Source organism: Artibeus jamaicensis, unplaced genomic scaffold, assembly GCF_021234435.1.
Source record: "Artibeus jamaicensis isolate MK-2021 breed Jamaican fruit bat unplaced genomic scaffold, CSHL_Jam_final scaffold_847, whole genome shotgun sequence".
Classification (NCBI taxonomy): domain Eukaryota; kingdom Metazoa; phylum Chordata; class Mammalia; order Chiroptera; family Phyllostomidae; genus Artibeus; species Artibeus jamaicensis.
The window spans coordinates 21277670-21298126 of NW_026522057.1; the positions used below are offsets into that span (position 1 = coordinate 21277670).

Here is a 20457-nt window from a genome sequence, read left to right on the forward strand (position 1 = left end):
CTGAATGCTCAGACAGAGGTCTTATTAACCTCAAGGGGGCAATCCCTTTTGCTTCAGACAATTTCATCAGCTTCCCCGATTTGCCCAAAGAATCCAATCGACTCACTAAGTTTCTGAAAGCTCAGGATGACCCCATTACTGAGATAATGTCTTTAGGACCAGAGGGAAGGCTGCTGGGCCTTACACATGTTTTTGGTCCACTTTGTGCCCACTGGGCTGAGCGGACAGGGGTAGCCCCATCACAATGCCCTGCTTTTCCCTTCTAAAGGGATTGGAGACACAGCCCCGGCTGGGCCTGTGTAATCTATTCATTTCCTTCCAAGCCGGGCTCTGTAAGCTCATTCATGGAGGAGGAGGAAAGGAAGCTGGGGAGGCAAACACATGTACAGAAAACAAACAACGCTGGCTCAGCAGCTCTCTGTTGGTGGGGGCTCGGGGGGGGGTGGGAGGGGGTGTAGATAGGGGGCTGAAGTGTGGTGATGGGGGGTCTGGCCAGAGGAGACCTGGGCTTTGAAGGCTGCTTCTCTCACTCCCCCCAGAAGCCTTGCCCAGCCGTGGTTCCTGGTGCCCCCATCTCGGTAGGCTCTTATCTCCCTCCATTCAGTTGGCTCCTTGGGAAAAGAAGCAATCAGAGAGGAAAGGCCAGAGTGACAGCAGGCAGAGGGAGCTGGCAGCCGGGAGCCATTTCCCTGTAGTTTCCTCCCAGCCTCCAACTCCGTCCTCACCATTGTAGGGCACTCGGGGCTCGCCTGGGTCCAAGGAGACTCCCAAGTCGGCTGAGCTGCTACCTCAGTCCAGCTACAGAATGGGAAAGGGCCCAAGCATTTGGCTCCAGTGGGCAATTTACATGTGATTTGCATATATCTGCATACCCCCCCTCCAGAGGCCCTCAGTCAGAGGATGTGAAATGAAATAAAATAAATTGATTAGTGCACCCACCATGGCCTGATATGAAGGGCCTGACACCCTTAAGAGATTCTTAAAGCAATCAGTGTGATCACAGGCTAGGGTGGAGGGAGATGGGGCTGGGGAGGGGGATGGGGTTGGAGAAGGGGAGGGGAGGTCTCCATGGGAACTGGAACCTGGGCATTCTCCCCAGCCCCAGCCCCATCCTCAGAGACCGTAGGGTTGAGCCACCTGGAGGCCTGCCTGGTTTCCTACACCTGGGCCTGGCATTTCCCCCACCCCTGGCAGTGACCTCTGCAGAGAGACTGTCACTGCTGCAATATGGTGACATTTGATTTCAAACAAGAGTGAGGACACTTGCTCCAAGGGCAGAGAAGGCAGTGAGGTGCCCACAGGTATTTTCCTGTCTCCAGGCTCACTGGCGCCTTCACTCCCATTAACAGGTCCTGTCGGGTGTCCCTAGTTCTCTCTGCCAGCTGGGCAGGTTTTCTGCTACCCCTCACTCCGGTCCCCTCTTTGGATGGCTGAGGGAGAGACGTGGTCCCATCTCCCATCGACAGCAGTGAGCTGGAGTTAATTTATCCCAGTCCTTCTGCCAGGTGCTAATGAGATGCTCACAGTGTGTGTCAGCCAAGCAGTTCCCGTAGCATGTAAATACGCCTCTTAGCGAGTCAGTCCGTGGCACTATTTAACATATGCCTCAACTTTCTCTAGGCCCCTTGATCTCACCAGGATGCAAACCTCATCTAAAGCCAGGGCCCTGTGGGGTGTCGATATTCAGGCTCACACCCATGAGGCCTGGCCTGCCTGGGTGGGGGGCCCTAGAGGTGAATCTCAGTGGGACAGGCTATGAAGAACAAGGATTTGGGTTCAAAGGAGACCGGGGTCACAGGCGACAAAACAGCAGCCACCAGCGAATGATGAATCAAAGACCAAACCGACAAGAAGGAAGTGCAAGGGCAGGATGGTTCAAAGCAAGACCGGACCACGAGTAAGAAGGAGACCGAGGGGGTGCAGATCTGAGGCTCGGCCGTGAGGGCGAGTGTGGCCCGTCAGGTGCCACACGCTGCCCGTGGATGCAGACAGAGCTTAAAGGAGTGGAGGAACCAGTGTTAGATGCCCGACCACCAAAGTGTGCCCGCCTCCCTCCCTCCCGCCCCACCCCCACTCTCCCCTCCGAAACATCCACACCATGGAAAGCAGCTGCATTTGGCAGAGTCCACAAGGGCTCGAGAAACGCTGTTTTACATCGGGGCGAGCAAACGATGACTGAAATCGGACCAAATCCGCCTACAACCTGTTTTTGCACGGCTTTCAAGCCCGGAATGGTTTTTCACCATTTTGTGGTTGAAAAAAAAAGTTTTTTAAAGAGTATTTTGTGACACATGAAAATGGCGTGAAATTCAAATTTCAGCCTCCGTGAGTAAAGTTTCATTGGAACCCGGCCATGCCCTTCCATCGACACGCGTCCTCTCCTTGTTTCACACCAGAGCTCAGTGGCTGCGACAGGGACCATATGGTCACCGGAGAGGAAAACATTTACTCTCTGGGCCTCGCTGGAAAGGTTTTGCCAACCTCCATTTTAAATCATGGAAGGGGAGACCCCGCCTAGCCCCCTGCCAAGATGGAGGCACTTTGCTGTGTGCAAACCTCACCTTCCTTGCAAAGACGAATGTCAATGCCAAGTGGACCTTCTCCGGAGCCCAGCCAGCCCCAGCTCCCTTGTGGCAAAGAGAGACCAGCCTGGGGTGCCCGGTCCACTCACATGAAGGATTCTATCAGGGCTGGGAAAAGGCCCACACTTGTGCCCGAGACCACGAGCTGGTCCTCCTGCCGCCGAACCCTGGGCCCTGGGCCCTGGGCAGGTGGACACCTGCGTGTCTCTAACAACGTCCCTTCTCAGACCTGCACTTAGGGGGCCACACACTAGGACCGTTCCTATGCAGAATCGAATTAGAAGGCAGACTAGCTCTGGAAGTTGGTTTTTAAGAAGGCAGGAGGCTGCCCTGGTCTCTCTCCCCCTTCCCTCTCCACACTAAACCTCCGGTCTGAGAGTCCACCGTTCGACATCCCTTGGTTGTTACACTGCAGCCAGGGCCCACGGCGTCCTTAGCAACCCCACTCGGTCCTAGTGGGGTTTCCTGAGCATAGCATCATGGAAGGGGCACAAAAAGACCAGAAGGGGACAGATCTGGAGAGCAGCAGAACGGGCCGAGCAAACCAGTCTTGGAGGAGGGTTTCAGGGGGATGGAGACCTGGCGCGGAGGACACAGGACAGCCCAGAGCTGCGTTATGCTGCAGACATAGGCAAGCTTGTGAGGGTCCCCAGAACCTGTCTGGGCCTCCCCTTGGCCATAGGCATGGAGCAAACAGGGGTGGCGACTTACCCGGTACCACACGATTTCACGCATGCGACCATCCGTCTTGAAGTTACACTTCAAGGTCACGGCATCACCAGCCACCACAGGTGGGAGAGGCTCAATGTTGACAGTCAAGTAGCCTACAGAGAAAGGAGAATGGGGAGGTGAGGGCAGAAGTCGGTCAGGAGGGCTGGCTGGCTGATGCAGGGTGAGGAGTGGCAGAGAGAGACAACACAACCTTAGGGGGCGCTGTTTTCACTGTGGTCTTATGTGATCAGTGACTGAGCAGGAATGGGGCTCGGCTCACCACCCTCTTCTTCCCTCTCATTGACATCTCCCTTTCTGGGAACCTCCCTGACTCCTGTGGGTCCCTCCAATCCTGAAAACACTTCTTGTTGGGATGAATTTCCTCTTGAAAAGTAAGACCAGCTGGAAACCGAGGGCAGTGCCGTAGTTTATTTCTATAAGATTTCCCAGAGAAACCAGTCTGCGGTCAAACACTGCACCTGCAGCCCACCCCCCTTAGAGAGCCTCCATGCATGTTAGCCCAGGCCCCGCAGGAAATGAACGTGCTAAAATGCATTTACTCTCGCATTTCCAAACCGAGCGGACTCCGGGTTCCTTAGCCGCTCCCTAAACGCCATCGGCATTCTGTGCAGCCGTGAAACCCACGCTGGGATACTGTGTCCTTAGGTGCTCAGATCCCTCCAGTCCCAGCCTCACAACCAAATTACTCCTGGTGAGAAGGGAGCAGAGCCCTGGGGAACACTCTTTGCTTCCTGGACCCCAAATCTCCCATTGCACACCCCCTGCCACCCAAGGGGAGAGGCAGTTCCAACCCTGGGCCATGGGGGTGGTGATGTGGGGGAAGGCGATTACAGGCAAACTTCCTGGGAAGAACGCTCAAACCTCTGTGAGCACCGGAGGTTAACTTCTGGCCAACAGCTGTCCCGGGGATCGCTGGGGCCCTTACCCTGGTGCCATGCCCTGCTGGGAACACACTGAGGCTTCCACAAAAAGTCCAGCCAGGTGAGGCCCCTGACCCTCTCCCCTGACTCCCAGAGCCCCATCCCAGAGGGCTGGGCGCCCCCTCCAGCGCGGTGGGGCACCTCCAGGTGTATCGTCCGGGCTCATCTGATTGGCTTCCCACCGGCTGATGTCCAGCCATCGATCTAATGGATCAATCCAGTCCAATCATCTTAATGAGAAAACTAGCCAGGATGGGCTTGGGGATTTCAATTGTGCAGGCAACCCGAGCAGATCGAGCCCAGGGGCCTGACCCCTGCCTGGAACTTAATGGTTACAGCGCTCCAGGGCAGAAAAAACAAAAACAAAAATCGACCCTGGGAGGATCGATGTGGAAGTTGCAGTCAGACCCGAGCTCCACAGTCCGAGGCTTCTGGTGCCAGTGCCCGGGGTGAGGAGGTAAGATGCAGGGCTCATGGCTGGGCAGCCCCTAACGCAGGCTGGGAGTCAGGTTCACAGGGCGCCCAGAGCCATGTGGTCTGGGAGGGCAGCGCCCACAGCCCGCTGGAGGGACCCATCTTCTGCCTCCACCTTTCTTCACTCACTCGGCCATGAACTTTGCTCCCACCTGCTCTCAGCAGGCGCTGGACTAAGCGCAACGTGGGATGAAGGTGGGGGGCTGTGGGTAGGGACAGGGGCAACTGCCCAGTCTGGACAATCGGGGAAGTCCCCAAGCCCAGCCGGGTCCCAAACCATGACAAAGAAGGAGGCCGCCCTCAGGTGCATGAACCCCAGTTGAGAGGGAGGGTTCCGGGGCGAGCCAGGCTGGAGTCAAATAGCAATGTTGGCTTGCATTCCCACGGCACCCACTCCGAGCCAGACACCGGGCTACACGCTTAATACGCACTCACCCATGTAATTGTCATGGCCATCTGGGAGAAAGGAACAAATACTATTCCCACTTGCCACCATGGAAACAGGGAGGCAAAGTTACCTGCCAAGGTCACACAGCTATAAGTGGCAGAGTGCAGGTCGAACCCAGGCCTTCGGTTTTGTTATGGCTGCCATGCTAAGTACAGGCTCTAATAATGGGCAAGGCGAGGGAAGGGACAGCAAGCATCTCACACCCAACCCTGGGGAGGAAGGGCCAGGCTGCTCGGGGGCCACGGCAGGAGCCCCGGGCCTGCTCCCATCGGCTGCCACTCCCAGGCTGGGGCTGACCCCTGGCTCACATTTCCAGTGGGGCTGTCCTCCCCTGGGATGCCAAGCTAAGAGCTAGTTGAGCATCATCAGTCCAGATGCCTGACTAGCTCAAGACCAGGGAAGGGCCCCTCCCACTGGAAGGAGGCGGGAGGGACACACTGGCAGGCAGCCCAGGGTGGGTGCAGGTGGGACATGCATGTGAGGTGGGCCAGGGATGGGGGTGCGGCTGTGAGTCACCACTTGTCACAAGCCAGGGGGAATTACAGGGGTAAGTCTGGAGGGGTTGGGGGGATGGCTGAACTCGGGTAGCGGGTGATAATGGCAGTAGCAGATGTCTCAGGCAGTGGGACTCACTGGGGCATGCCAGGCTGGGAGCCGAGGACAGCCCACTGCACAGTGGAGACGGGGGTCCCTGGGACACCAGAGGAGGATTAGAAGCAGGGGTGGGGCACGTAAATACAGCGGTTCTGAAGCCACAGCACAGCGTTTCCCGGAGTGTGTAGAGAACAAGGAACTCCTAACAGTGCTTCAAATTTCTATTATCAACTAAGTGTGTGGAATACTGGTTTAAACAAAGTTAGACATGTTCCTTCCCTCCGAGGCTTCTCAGAACCTTTCTCTCCTTCCTTCTTCCTGTCTTGCCTTCATTCGTGAAAAAATAGTTATTGAGCATCTATTCAATATCGGGCCTTGTTCTAGGCATGTCCTGCACTCATGGAGCAGAGGAGACAATAAACAGACAAACGATGGGAAACATGTCAGGTGGTGATAGTGTAAATCCGAGTAAAGCAGTGGAGAGGAACAGGGGAAGGGTGGCTCTGGGCAAGGTATTCTGAAGAGGCCAGAGTAAAGGACAGCGTGAGCCACTCAGGTATCTAGGGGGAGAGCATTCCCGGCAGAGGACAGCACCCACACAAAGGCCCTGGAGCTGGAGTGTGCTCAGAGTGCTCCGTCATTCTGCAGACTTGGGCCCTGGCAGGGCACGTTTCGTCACCGTTGTGCACCCTGGAGCCCACCTTTGGTGGAGCACGCTTGCCTCACTACAACCAGGACCAGGACAAGGGTGGGGCAGGTGAGATGCCCCGGGTGCAAATTAGAGGAGGCACCTGCTCCTGCTGCAGGATCCTGAGTCCCGCTGACAACGCCTCACCCCGGTTCTGCTAGAGTGCTTCGTCGCAAACGTCAGGAAACACACCTCTCTAAGCTGAGGCAGCAGTGACTGTGTCCCTGGTTCCCGAGGTCCCTACTTGGAGCCACAGGGGGTGCACGACAGGGGGAGCCCTTCCTGACTGAGGCTCCCCCTCCTCTCAGCCCCCAGGAGCCCACAGAGGAGGCTGTGGCTCTGAGGACTAAACCTACTTCCCCGGTTCAAGGCTCTTTTCAGCTTTCCCTGCGCACTCGCTCCTGGCTTCTCATTGGCTCGCACGACACCAGCACACACCTCACACAATGCTGGGATCGCTCTGTATGCCACACTGGAGTGTAATTGTCTGTTTGCACATCTGCCTCTCCTTCTGGAATGTGAGTTCCATTAATATCAGTAGACTATGAAGATCAGATTCGGGCAAGTGCTGCTTTTTGAGCTTTTTACGTGCGCAGTCTCGATCCCCACACCAGCCTGTGGGCAGTCCCCTGTCACAGGTGGAACTGCAGTTCAGAGCCACAGAGTGCCTCGCTCAACACCGCTGCGACATGAGTGGAAAACCCGGGGTTTGAACCCAGATCTGCCCGACTCGGAAACCAACCTGGCCCCACCACCTCCTGCTATCACCTGGAGAAGAAGAGCCCTGCAACATGCCAGGGTCACGTGGGAATTCTGGGGGTATCCGTGCCCTCTGCCCCATTCAGCACTCCATCAACTGCGTTTGCACCCGAGGCCTGGCTCTCAGATGGGGCAGGACGGTCCGTGCAGGGCAGGAAGGGCAGGCCCAGAACTGGGCACAGAGGGAAGGAGACTGCAGGCAGGTCTGGGCATGGCATCCGGTGCCCACTCCCTCAGGGCTGGATAACCGGGCCTCACAATGATCTGTGGGCCCCCCAGACCCCTCAGGTCTGAGGCCTCAGGCCGTGTGTGGGCTCTAAGCCTCAGGCCTGGAGCGGGGATCTCTGGCTGGGATGGGGGGGCGGTGGAGAAGGCAGGAGGGAAGGCCCTATTCTGACAGACGCACCAGGCAAGGATTGCGTCGGTGCCAATCAACACCTGGATCACAGGTGAGAAACCACCTTTGCAGACACAGGCACACACACAGGAGAGGGGACAGCAAGGGTTCATGGTCAAGGGGTTTTTTGCACAAGGAGAACACAGGCACGTTCTTCTCCAGGCCCGACTGACAAACCTCCAGCTGCCATTTTGCAAAACCCCATCACCCTCCAAACCCGCCGCATTTCTTTCCCTGAAAACACCCGCCTTCGCGCTCCTTGCTGCTCCCACACACAGGTCTCCAGAAAAGGTGAAGTCGGTTACCTGCCTCAAGTTTCCCCCTCCCCCACTCGGTGGTGACCTGGGCACGAGATGAAGCCTCTGTGGGACGCAGTCTCCCCATGTGTGACGTGGCCATGGGGGCAACCACAGGGACCAATGTGGGGAGGCATGTCCTCAGGCTGTGCTCACCATGAGCTCCGCCCACACAGGCACCCCGAGAGCAGGGCAAGGGGGTGCCACGCCTCCCGCCCCCAACTCTCTACTCCCTCCCACTTCCCACTGTCTAGGGGGTCAAGGGGAGCCTGACCTCTGGAAGCTGGTCAGACAGAAGATTCAGACATGCCAGCTCAGCCAGACACGTATGCCTTCTGGACCAGGATCAGAGCCCAGAGGCCCGGGTGGAACCCTTCCCCCAGGGCAGAGGACAGAACGCCAAAGAGAGGCGATCCCAGATGGCCCCCTGCTGCCAGGACCCCTGTATCAAGCCTCCGGGCCCGTGGGAAGGGGTGGCTGATCAGGCAGGGGTCGGGGAGGCGGGCCCACCTACCAGCCAGGAGCAGGTGAGTTCTGGCCTCAGCCGTGATGCCAACCTGCTCTGGAACCTCGGGCAGGGCGTCCCTCTCTCGGGCCTCAGTTTGCTCATCTGTGAAATGATGAACTGGATTTCTAGGGCTTTCCTGCTCCAATCAATCCCATGTCAGCTGTCAACTGGGCCCCACTCTCACCACCTTTATTTCCGATACGACTCGACGCCATCTCTCCGAGAAGTGAGAGTGTGCCGGTTAATCAGGCACCAGCTAAAGACAGAGGTCTGTCTTTTTCAGCGTTGAATTCGCCACCAAGCAGCTTCGATGCATAACCCGCCCACCCCCTCACCCCCTGGCGCGGTATCGAGAAGCAGGATCGGGGATGGCACAGATTCATCTTAACTAAGCAGTTCATTATCCCGAGCACTGCCATTGCTCTCGCCTCTATCTCTGACAGCGTTTATGCCCCTCCCGTTAAGTTACGTTTAGCAGGATCGCAGGCAACATGTAGGAACCAGGCGCCCTCCCAGTGAGGTGATGACGAATAGCTCCTCTGTCCGGAAGCTCGACTGGCATCGTCCCAGCGTTGCCCCCGCCCCTCTCTCCATATGGAGGGGATGTTTTTAGAGGTCCAGCTCACGTCTGGCCCTGTGGGTGGACAGGAGGTGATGAGGGCTTCCATGGGAGGGGTGCAGTGAAAAGAGACACAACTCATATGAAGGCGACCAGGTGTCTCAGTCTGCCCAGGACCAAGGGATGTCCTGGGACAAGGGTGGCAAACTAAGACAAGTTAGTCACCCTAGTCATCATCCCACCATGGCCCATGGACGGCCCTGGGTAACTCACACCTCTCTACCTAGTTCACTCCCAAGGGTAACCATGGCCCCCGTGGCCAACTGTAAGGACCAAGCGAGGGAATGTGGGCCTCCTGGCATTTGGGCCTTCAGTAGACGGTGGTTAAGGAAGCCACTGGCAGGGTCAGGGTTTGTCTTGGACTTCACGTATCCATTCATGCCATCAATCATCCTCCACCAGCAGCCAGAGTGGTTTCCCTAAAATGCACACCCCCGGCCTTCTGCGGCCTCCAGGGCCTCCCAGGCTCCATAGAAAGAGCCGCAGATCCTCTCGGGGCGGTTGGGCCGGCCGAGCCCAGCTCCCCGGCTCCTCCGGCCCCAGCCAGCTCTCACACCCCATCCAAGTCCTGCTGTGTTCTCCTCTTCCTCACAAGCAGCTTCTCTCTCAACTCCGGGCCTTAGCACGGGCTGTCCCCTCTGTCCCAAGCCCTTACTCTTCACTCGAGTAACTCTTGCTCATCCTTCAAAATTAATGGCAATCTCCCTTCCTCAAAAAAGCTCTCCCTGACTCCTGAGGCTTTCAAAGTCCCAGACACCCTGGCCTTCCTACCACTTAGGCCAGGGTGAATCAGCTGTATGATGTGCTCAGGACACACTCGCCAGTGCACAGGCCACGGACCATTTCCACGTTACCTGTGTGCCCAGAACGGTGCCTGGACTGAAGGCCATGGTGAAGGCAGGAACAAGTGAGCCCTGCCCGCACACAGACCCTTCCATCATCAGAGCGGACGGGGTTCCCCAGGGGCCCTCTTAGAAGCACCTCCTTCCTGCAGGCCTTGTCCCAGGGGGCCCCGGGGCCTCCCCCGGCCTCAGGTGCCTTCTGATGCTCCTGTCTGACCACAGCTGCTTGGACTGATGCTGGCGCCACCCTGGAGCATCCAGGGGCCTCTCATGGAGACCGGGCAGGAGAACTCGGTCCAACAGGGGAAATCGGCACTGGGTGGTGAGTGGCCGCCCCGTCAGGGATGGTGGAATGTAAGTCAGCAGTGAGTCGGCAGACAGCACACTGGCCGCAGCAAAGAGCAGAGCAGCAGAGCCATGAACAGGAGCCGCAGAATCCAAGGGCAGCAGTTGCCGAACCACTGCAGGGCCGGGCCCTGGGGCAGGAAGCTGGGCGTCTGCCAGGAAGGGGGCCCGCTGATTCTGAATCCAGTCCTCCTCCCCCAGTCTACCGGAGCCCCCTACCCTTTGCTTCCAAATAGAGAAGCTGGATACAGGAGTGGGTAGAGGGGTTCAATGCCCAGAAATACACAAAAAAATGGGGTATAGTAGAATCAGGTAGACCCTGATTAGACCCACAGGACACAACACCTCCGCAAGGGGGCAGCAGAATGACTGGTGGTGGAGGCCATGTGCAAGTTCAAAGCTGGCAGAGGATGTTAAGAAGGATAGAAAGATGAGTCTGAGAACTTTTCCAGGACCTTCAGAGACTGGAGGCTAAGCCAGTGAATTTGTTCTATCACATCCGTGATGTACGGTCCTCTGAACCCAGCTCTGGACAGCGACCTTGGCCCAGAAGTGCCTGTCTTGTGACACCCAAGCCATCGCTTGTTGATACAAAGTAACTAGAGAAGAATCAAAAGCAATGGGCCACCAGCTTTTCATCAGCTCAATGCGGACAGGGGCTTCTGTGTCTGGACATGGAGAAATGGTGCAGGAAGCTCAAGGACCCCTCTTCCCTGGGCGTGGGCCACACTGAACCTTGACCTGGGCCAGCCAGACGGTCAGGGGGTGGCATCAGCTCCACCGCCTGGGTATAAGGCCCTTCCAGGGTCACCCTGGGAGTCAGGGTCAATACATTCCACCTTCCCCCTCTGGGGTCTAGGATTTATCTCCATGTCACACACGGCTCCATGCACCACCACTCATGAAGAAAAAGGTCACCCCACCGCACGAAGAGAAATACCGTAGCACAGCACCGATGACGGCCTCCCTGGGTTCCCTGCGCTGCATAATTACTATCGTAATAAATATTATTACATGAAACCAATGACCAGAACCATGTCCTCAGGCAGGTACGGAGGGTTCTGCAGCACACACCCTTCCATGCTGGGCTAACAGGTGCTGTGGCCCTTGCCTCCCTGTTAGTAGAAACCAGGGTGAGAGGTGGGCCAGAGCGTAGAGGGGGGCTTTTAAGACAAGGAAACCTCTGAGCGAAGAGGGGAAGCTAACAGTCATCGGTGTCCCGGATGGCCCCCTCTCCCTCTCAGATAGCTCTGCACCCTGCCTTGCTGCACACCCTCACGGTCCTCCCCAGGACCCTGCACGGCCGCTCGCTGGACTCCGGACTCCAGCCTCATCCCTCCAACGCGCCCTCCACGCTGGAGTCTCAGTGGCATTTCTCAAACGTAAATATGATGACGCCACCTCTCCGGTTAATGCCATTCAATTTCTTCACCCCATTGCCTTCCAATTCAGGATCAAGTTCAGACTCTGTCATGGCCAACTGGGTCCCTAATGATCTTGCCTCTCTTGGCCTCTCCAGCTCAGTCTCACACTGTATTTGTGCCACCCGGAAGCCTTCCCCCAACCCCTCCAGACCTCAGGTTTTTCTTTTTGCCTGTGCTATTTCCTCTCCCTGGAATGCCTTTCTCCTTGAAGTTCACCTAGGGAAATTTTTACACGTCCCCTCAGGTCCAAAGCCACAGTCACCCCGTCCTTGATTTATGAGTCTGATACTCCCTCTTCTGAGCTCGCAGCCCCTTGTGAACATCTCAGCAGCAGCCCGTCCGCATGACGTTGTAATATAACATATGGTTCTTTCAGCGTGTCTCCTCCCTCGGACTGGGAGCTCCTGAAGGTCAGGGCCCTGGTGTGCATTTCCAGACCCCTGTACAATGTTGGCACATGATAGGTGCTCAGCCAGTGTGCCATATGAATAAACTCCTGCATGAACCAGCACAGAGACGCACTGCAGGTGACCAATGTGGATCATGCTGCAGCCCAGGACACTGAGCTCACACCTGGGTCCAAGTCCTTCTTTGCCGTCCCACTGCCTTTGGGATGAAGTCCAAACACCTCCTTCTCACACCCATGGCCTGTCCCTCCTCCACTCACCTCTCGTCCCTCTGCCGTTCACACGTCGAGCCTCCATTGTCCTGAACTCCCCAGACATGCCGGGCTCCATCCAGCTGCTGGGTCTCTGCAGCTGCCATCCTTCCATCTGGGATGTGCCCGCCATCACTCAACTCCCATGGCTTTGATGGACCCATAGAGTCTTAGCTTAGATGTCCTTCACCTGAGAAGCCTCTCCTAACACCCACTCTGTACCCAGCGCCCCCAACCCTGGGCCAAGGGACCCTTTCACAGCACCTTCCACAGCCCTCACATGTGGCATGGGGACACGCTTTGCTGCCATCACCATGGACTGTGAGCCCCCAGAAGGCCAAAGGTATGTCTCAGGAGCTGCACTCTTAGTGCCGAACATGCTCCTGACCACTCTTGGCATTGAAGACATATCGAATGAATGGATGGATGGATGGATGAATGAATGAATCTGTGCTGTGTGTAAGTGAATAAATTCTACAGATATCTTCAGCGGGCCCGACACTGGCCATAACATCCCATTCTGCTGGAGCTGGATTTTTTTCTTTTGCCCTTATCGGACAATGAATTTCCCACCTGAAACGTGGGCCATGGGGAGGCCCTGCCCTCACTGTGGATTCTCATCCCCCAGCAGAAGGTCAGTGCAGCTCCGGGCCACCTGGGGCCTCGAACAGTTTGCAGCCCTTACAGGACGAAGGGCCTGCCACTCTCGGGTCTCTGTCCCCTGTCCCGATCTCAGGCTCTTCTGAAACATACCCCCTCTGTGATCCTCAGCCAGCTAATCAAATTCCCATCTGTCAGAGGCCATCGATGCTCAAAAGCCTTGTAGTCGTAATGTATTATTCATGGCATATGTATTATTTATCATGAGTTTGTTTATTTATTATTAATTTGTATTTCATTATTGATAATGATGTGGTTATACTATTAATAAGAAGCCTCGAGGAGGCTGCTCTGTGGCCCCTTGCGGACACCTGATACGCCTCCAATTCCCTGGAGAACCAGCGTGGGGCAGTGTTCACCCCATTTTTTGGATGGGAGAGACTGAGACCAGAGGAGGGAGGGTTTGTTCCGTCAGCGCCCTAGCCTCTGAGATGTCTGCAAGGGACAGTGACATGACTGGGGACAGGCGCCGATTCCTGCAGGAGACCAATGCTGGACCTGCCGGTCACGTCTCCATCTGCACCCTCGGACTCTGCGCTGGGGCCTGCTCTGTGCTTTGTGTGCTCCCCAAACTCCATTTCCTTTTCCTCCCAGGCACTCAGCCCAACTGCACTTCCCAGCCTCCCTTGCAGTATGGTGGGGCCAGGTGACTAAATCCTGGCGGGTGTGGGGGGGAGGAGATATGGCTTCTATGCGTGGCCCCTAGAAACCTCCCACACCCCCTCTCTCCACCAGATGCCGGGATACAGAGAGCTCTGAGGACCTGGAAGAGGGCGGAGCCATAGATGGAAAGAACCTGGGTATTTGAATGACAGCATGAGTGATGTCCTCCCATGGTCCCTGACAGTCGGTAGTAGGACTGAGAAATAAAATATTATTGTGTTAAACCCCTGAAATTCAGGATGCTTTGTTACAGCGCTTATTCTACTGATATATTGCATACAGTAGACACTCACTAGGCCCTTGGTAGGGGAAAAACGGGAGTGAACAGATGAATAAATAAGAAACAAGATAAATCTGTGCATCAGCTACACTATCACTGAGTTGGATTCCCAAACCATGGATCCCCATCACAGAATATTGTAGGGAAGTGGCCTTCACGATCTTGAATTAAAAGGCTTTTGTTATACAGGTGGGTAAACTGAGGCCCAGAGAACGGAAGGGTCTTGGCCAAGGTCACAGAGATGATTAACAGGCAATTTTAATACCAAGACCCAGTTGTCCTGAAGCAAAGCTCTGTGATCCTTCCGCCACACCATGGACTTGTCTCTGACTGTCTTTCATTTGATAGCCTGTTGCCACCCTCTAGAACTTTCTCTGCGTCCTTGAGTGTAGGCAAGGGGGACTGCAACTTCCTTATATCCAGGTCAGCCCTGCACCCAAAGAACAGCCGGCACTGTTGGGGAGGAAGGAGGTTGAGCGAGTGGCATGATGCGGCTTGCTCACAAGACGCCCTGGCCAGCCTCAGCCTCTGCAGGGACCCCTCCAGGGACTGGGCCTGCCAGGGGCAGCCGACACTGGAAGAGTCACAGGCAGCAGCAGGAAGAAAAGGAAACAGCCCAGACCTTGAAGCCAAGGACCTGGGTTCCTCAATCTGCTATCAACACAAAGGGCAAGTCTCCCGCCCCTCGTCTGGCCCTCGGTCATCTCATCTGAGAAGGGGGCGCATGGTGCTCAGGTCTCTGGGCAATGGTGGCGACCAGATGGGAAGATGGCGAGGAAAGTGGTCTGAGAAGCAGGCGAGTGATTAGAAACAGTGTCCTCCTTCCCTGTATGCAGGTGTTGTCAGGCATCACCGGTGCTGAGAAGCTCTGACCTTGGGGACCAGACAGACCTGGGGACAGCTGCTGACTCTACCACGGCAACCCTAAGGAAGTTGTTTCACTGCTCCGAGCCTCAGTTTCACCTCTGCCAAGTGGGGTACTGGTCCTTACTTCTAGGGTTGGGTAGGATGGGGGACGTAGATGCAGGGGGATGGCCCAGGCAAGGGACTTAGCACGGTGCCTGGCACACGGGGACGGTGCTGACCCGGAGCCTGGCCGTCACTCCCAGGCCTCAGCACCCCACTTCTCCATGCCCTTGCCCTCTTCTACCAGCGAGACTGCTTTAAGGACTTCGCTAGAGAGTTGCGGGGGCACCTGGCCCACTTTTGCTGGCTGTTTCAGATAAGCCTCAGGAACTCCAGAGGCTGAGAGGTCGGTCATCAGGTGGCGCCGTCTCCTCTCGGGGATTTTTAGAGCCACACTCAGCCCTCCGGCCGCCCCGTGGCCTCAGACATGCCTCGGAAGCAGAGGACAGATGCGGGAGAGACGGGGAGGCTTCTGTGACTTGGAGTAAAATTTAAAATATGAATGAGAGGTTATAAAGGGATATTTTAAAAGAAAAATAGTTATTACTCAAGGAACACAGTCTAAGCTAGATTATAAACTGGTCTTAATCAGTAAAACGCAGGGACTTAATGAAAAAAATGCAATTTAAAATAGGTTTCCATGAAATAATAATGCCTCATAAACACAGAAGTCCTTTAGCATATAAGAATTAATCGCTGAGCTCAGATGCTAAAGGCACAATAAAGGAATCCTTAATTTTTTTTTTGGTCTTTTATTTTTCTCTCCCCAAAAGGCAGCCCACATTAGACTGGATTTTCTTTATTTTTTTTTAAAAAGTGTATTTATTTTTAGAGAGGGGGGAAGGCAGAAAGTGAGGGAGAGAAGCATCAATGTGTGGTTGCTTCCCACGCACCCCTACTGGGGACCTGACCTATAACCCAGGCATGTGCCCTGACTGGGAATTGAACCAGTGACCCTTTGGTTCACAGGTCTGCCCTCAATCCACTGAGCCACACCAGCCAGGGCAAGACTGGATTTTCTCATGCTGGCACCAAAGGGCGTGGAAATGTGCAAAGGGAATTTGCTCAGCGACAATTCTGTTACTTTCAACCTATTATTTTAAGAGCTGGTCTGAAGGAAGTGTGGCTTTGCTCTCCAGATTTGCATCCGTTTCAGATAAACTCATGTGACAGTTTTCCCACTGATGGATTAGGGAACGGGCTCATTTGGCAGAACAGAAGCCCCCGAGTCCAGATTCGTCAAGCCCGGCAGCTGGGGTACCAGTGCAGCAGCCTCCCTGGTCCAGTGAGATTCTTCATCAGCATTCTACCAGCTGTTGGAAATAGTTCAATACAAGCAGAGTGGTCCCAACCAGGGGTGACCTTTGCCCCAGCCCCAGAGGATGTTCGGCAGTATCTGGAGACATTTTTGGTGGTCACAACTGGTGGTGGGATGCTACTGGCATCTGTTGGGGACAGACCAGGGATGCTAAGTATCCTACAATGCATAGGATGCCCCCTCTTCTCCCACCTCCCACAACCAAGAATCATCCATCCTCAAGGGTCAGTTGTGTTGTGGTTAAGGAACCTTGCAGTGACGAAAGCAACAAAAACTTCCAGAAGGTGGATAGGATGGTGCCCTCCGCAGTTCCCTGGGCTCAGGAGATAGAGAGAGCCTCCAAACACCAGGCCCAGCTAGCAGAAACCAGGAATGCGGACAGCTGCAGAGTTCCCCTGCACATCGCCCCAGCTGTGCCTCACACCCACCTTCCATTCCAACTTCTCTACCATCAGAATGGATCCACTCTCTCCACAAGGGCCTCTTTCCTGCCCTCAAGGACCTGTTTTGCCATTCCATTGTGATAGTAGGAGAATCCTAGGACAAAGTTCTCTTACAGTCACCCTTGCAGCATGGATTTGTTCTGCAAGGCCTCGGAGCCCCGGCTCTCCGAGGAGAGTCCCCAGGGCTGCCCCTCCCCAGGGAGCAGCCGGCGCCTCCTCCCTTGCTAATCTCGCTCTGCCTGCTTGGCAGGAGAAGAAGCAATCTGGTCTTCATATTAATACTTTATTAAACGCACACAGCCTGCAAGATAAACATCAGCCTATTACAGTTGCTCAGTTATAGAGTGCCTGCTAGTCACCCGAAGGCTATTTGGGTCTGATTTGCTCACCATCTAGCTTCTTCCTGCTGGAGGCCAAGGTAGAGATTGTAGACATCTTACTGAGTGGAGGGGTGAGGAGCGGAGCAAGGGAACAGGGTGGGGCTGGGGGTGTGTAGGAGGCATTTTATTTCCATCCTCCAGGGCCCAAGATGGCCTAGTGAGGGCAGAGGGGTGCGGGGCCTCTAGGCAAAGGTTGCACAGACCATGTCTGGGGCCAGCTTGTCACCAGGGACTCGGGCGTAGTGAAGGGACACTCCAACAACTAGATACCTGTAGTCAACTTAGAAAACAATGGTGTGCCTACTATGTGCAAACCAGTATTGAGTCAGTTCCACCCCAGATTAGAAGCCTTTCCGACAGAAAGGGCTTGAACCCTTGGGCCGTGAAACCAGGTCGGAATCTTGCCCAGCTGCTTCCTGACCTCACACTCTTAGAAAAGGAAGCTTCAGTCTTTTTATCCATGAAGTGGCAACCCTGAAATCTACCTCCTACCTCCCAGGGTTAAAGATAACAGACTTAAAGTGCTAATGTATCACTCCATACACGGCTGATGTTACCACGGCCGGAACGATTCTATTTCCTTTTATACGTGTGATGTAGAGCAAAGTGCACCAATCTCAGGTTAATAACGAGATGGGTTTTTACGAATTGCACACCCACCACCCGGACTGAAACATAGCAACACTCCCAGCACCCCCGAAGTTTCCTCATGCCCGTCACCAGTCACCGGCCCCCCGCCCCCCCCAGAATAGCCTGGTGCTGCTTTTCTCCACCACAGGTCGGCTTTGCTTCTTGACCCTCATAGAAACAGACTCACGCACGATGTGCCCTTTCGTATCGGCCACTTTTTCTCAACATGATGTTTTTGACATTCGGCCATGCACTGCATTTATCAGTAGTGTGTGCTTTAAAAAAAAAACCAAAAACGCTTTCCTGCATAGCATTCCATTATAAGAAATACCACAATCCACTTATCCTTTCTACCACGGAGGGCCATTTAGGCGGCTTCTAGTTTGAAGATATTGTGAATAAAGCCCCTCGTTGTGGTGAAAATATCGTTCCTAGACCCCAAGAGACAACTGGGTCCCTTCAAGGGCAGAAACACTCTCCGTCCTGAGTCAGCTCTAGGCAGGGCGTCCTCTGCTGGGTTTTGAAACACATGGGTGGCCTTCAGCACATCCACCCAGCCCTTGGGGACCCTTGTCCTTCCCCACAGGGCATCCCTGAGGAAGGCTGGTCGTGCGCTTGCCTGTGATGAGAGTCCCCTCCCCCTGCCTCTCGCCTCCAGGCAGGTCAAAGCCAGCCCCTGACACTCCCTGGAGTGAATGACACCAGTGTCTGAACCTGCTTTCCTTTTCACCAGGTGTGCGCGTCCCTCTGTGTCCGATCTTCCCACGATAGCCTTATTTTTTTTTTTCTTGTAGAAAAACTGAAGCACATTGATTCTTTCACATGTTCCTTTACTGGACAAATATTGACGAAACACGGGCTAGGTGTTGGGCCAGGCCCCTGAAAAGAGCTCTGAATTGGTCTGGTGGGAGATGCGTAAACAGAGAATCACACCCCAGCCGGATTCTTCCCGCTTTGCTGCCTTCAGCACCGAGCTGTCTTGTATTTTTACCAAATCCACTGCCTGCTTTCTGCATCATTAGTCTCGGCTTCCCAGCGAGACGAAATTTTCTGTCGTTGTTGTTATTTTAATCCTTCCATAATACACAACACTCTTAGGAATACAGAAGTGCTTAATAAATGCTCCAAAAGAGTACAGTGGAGAATGGTAATGTCAGCTTTATAACTCCGTATTTTCAAGTGCCATGTTACAGGCTTGCACAGACCCAAACAGATTTCCCGCACGCAGGGCTAAACCATACACCGTAATGTGTAGCTGAAAGAGATTCAAGGTTCCAGGAAGGCCTCCACGTGCCCTTGCTGGCTGTAAAGAAGGCACATGGGCAGCTTATAGGAGCAGAGAGCAACCCATTGACAGCCAGCAAGCACACACGGACCTCAGTCCTACACCCACAAGGAACCGAATTCTGCAACAACCCGAATGAGTTTAGAATGTCTCTGGATTCTCTTCCAGAGCCTCCAGATAAGAGCCTCATCAGTCTGCATCTTGGTTTTGACCTTGTGAGACCCCAAAGAGAGAACTAAGTCTAGCCTACTTAGACTTTTGATCTTAAGGATGATGAGATTTAAAAAATGGGTGTTTTTTAAGCTTCTAAGTTTGTGGTAAATGGTTACGCAGCCATGGCAGACTCATACAAGATGTGTATCTGAGATCACAGCAGCCAGGAGGCCCTTTTGGAGCATCTGTCAGATCGTGCCTTTCCCCTGCTGCCAGCCTCAGCAGCTCCCTCCACAATGGACAGTGAGAGGCAGGGCCTTCTGATGGCCCAGGAGCCTGGCACGGTCTGGCCCCTGGCCCTCCCTTCACCCTCACTTCTTACCACTCCCTCTGGCTCACTAATTTCCAGCCATACATGCCTCTTTGCTCTTCCCTAAACACCCCAAGCTCATTCCTACCCCAGGGCCTTTGCACAGACTATTTCTTGTTCCAGGAACACTCTCATCCCAGCTGGCACGGGGCTTGTCCACTCATTGTGTTTCGATCTCTGCTCACTGCCATGTTACCATGGATACCCTCCTGGACCACCCACTCTGTATTGTACATAGCACCATCCCTCTGCCTGGCACGAGAGATTACGTCTGTCCATTTGTTTAGTATCAGCCATGTACAACCTCCTACCAGCCCCCGACTACAATGTCGGCCCCCTGAGGAATGGACTTGGTCTACTTTGTTCACTGTGGTGTCTCCAGCACCAGGAATGGCATCCGGGAATCAGTGACATTGTACAGTGTCCACAATGAGCTGGGCCTTGCATCGGGGCCATCTACTGCTCTGATAAGAAGGGCAAATCCACACGCCCATTCGGCGGCACAGCGGGTCACCTTACAGAGCCGGAGCCGCCACGGCCGGGCCCTGCAGCCGCCTCCCTGACCCCCGACAGTGAGCACTCGTGGTTTTCCTGAACTGGATTCAACATAATTTTTATAAAGAAAATCTTTTTAAAAGTTTTTGTTCCTTCCATTACAGTTGTCCCAATTTCTCCCCCTTCGCCCTCCTCCACCCAGCCTACTCCTGGCTCCCACAGTCCATCCCCACCCCATTGTCCATGTCCAGGGGTCATTCATACATGCTCTTTGACTAATCCCGTCTGCTTCTTTTCACCACCCCCCCTTTCAAAAACGCTTTATTTATTATTTATAGAAGGAGGGGAAGGGAGGGAGAAAGAGAAGGAGAGAAACATTTACAGGAGACAGAAACATTCATCCATTGTCTCTCGCATGCACCCCGATGGGGCACCGAACCTGCAACCCAGGCAAGTGCCCTAATAGGGAATCAAACCGGCGGTTTTTCTCCTTGTATGACAACACCTAACCCACTGAGCCACACCAGTGAGGGCTAATTCTACGTTTTGATTCAAATCCTGCACACAGGTCACCTTGAGTCTGTCATC

The 20457-nt window shown here is 54.7% G+C and overlaps 1 protein-coding gene across 1 annotated transcript in view; it reads right to left on the bottom strand.

Moving 5' to 3' along the window:
• IGSF21 (immunoglobin superfamily member 21) overlaps nucleotides 1-20457 on the bottom strand; it is a 222373-nt gene that overhangs the window by 119697 nt on the left and 82219 nt on the right. The window contains exon 2 of the mRNA XM_037148002.2: nucleotides 3294-3406. Coding sequence (XP_037003897.1) covers nucleotides 3294-3406 — 113 coding nt within the window. The remainder of the gene's footprint in view (nucleotides 1-3293; nucleotides 3407-20457) is intronic.